This window comes from Myotis brandtii, unplaced genomic scaffold (genome assembly GCF_000412655.1).
Source record: "Myotis brandtii unplaced genomic scaffold, ASM41265v1 scaffold422, whole genome shotgun sequence".
NCBI classification, from domain to species: Eukaryota; Metazoa; Chordata; class Mammalia; order Chiroptera; family Vespertilionidae; genus Myotis; species Myotis brandtii.
In genome coordinates, this window is record NW_005366171.1 from 3,102,580 (window position 1) to 3,102,810 (window position 231).

Sequence of the window (231 nt, forward strand, 5' to 3'; positions counted from 1 at the left end):
AGACGAAGGGAGAACAAAGGGGAAGAATTCCCAGGGCCTCGAAGCGCGGAGGACACGCTATTCAAGGCCGCCCCGCCCGATGCCCGCGGCCGCCATTTTGTGCCGCTGGAGAAGAAGCGGCCTGGGCGCGGCGGCCATTTTAGAGCGCTCCTCGCGGCGGCGGCGCGGCACTCACCTTCACCCAGAACTCAGCAGCCGCCACTGCAGCTGCCGCCTCAGGATCCGGTCGTC

The 231-nt window shown here is 67.5% G+C and overlaps 1 protein-coding gene across 1 annotated transcript in view; it reads right to left on the reverse strand.

Moving 5' to 3' along the window:
* EIF4G2 (eukaryotic translation initiation factor 4 gamma, 2) overlaps window positions 1-226 on the reverse strand; it is a gene marked incomplete at its 5' end in the record, with an annotated part of 10,900 nt that extends 10,674 nt beyond the window's left edge. Inside the window, one exon of the mRNA XM_014545900.1 lies at window positions 176-226. Coding sequence (XP_014401386.1) covers window positions 176-226 — 51 coding nt within the window. The remainder of the gene's footprint in view (window positions 1-175) is intronic.
* Between the last annotated feature and the right edge of the window lie 5 nt (window positions 227-231).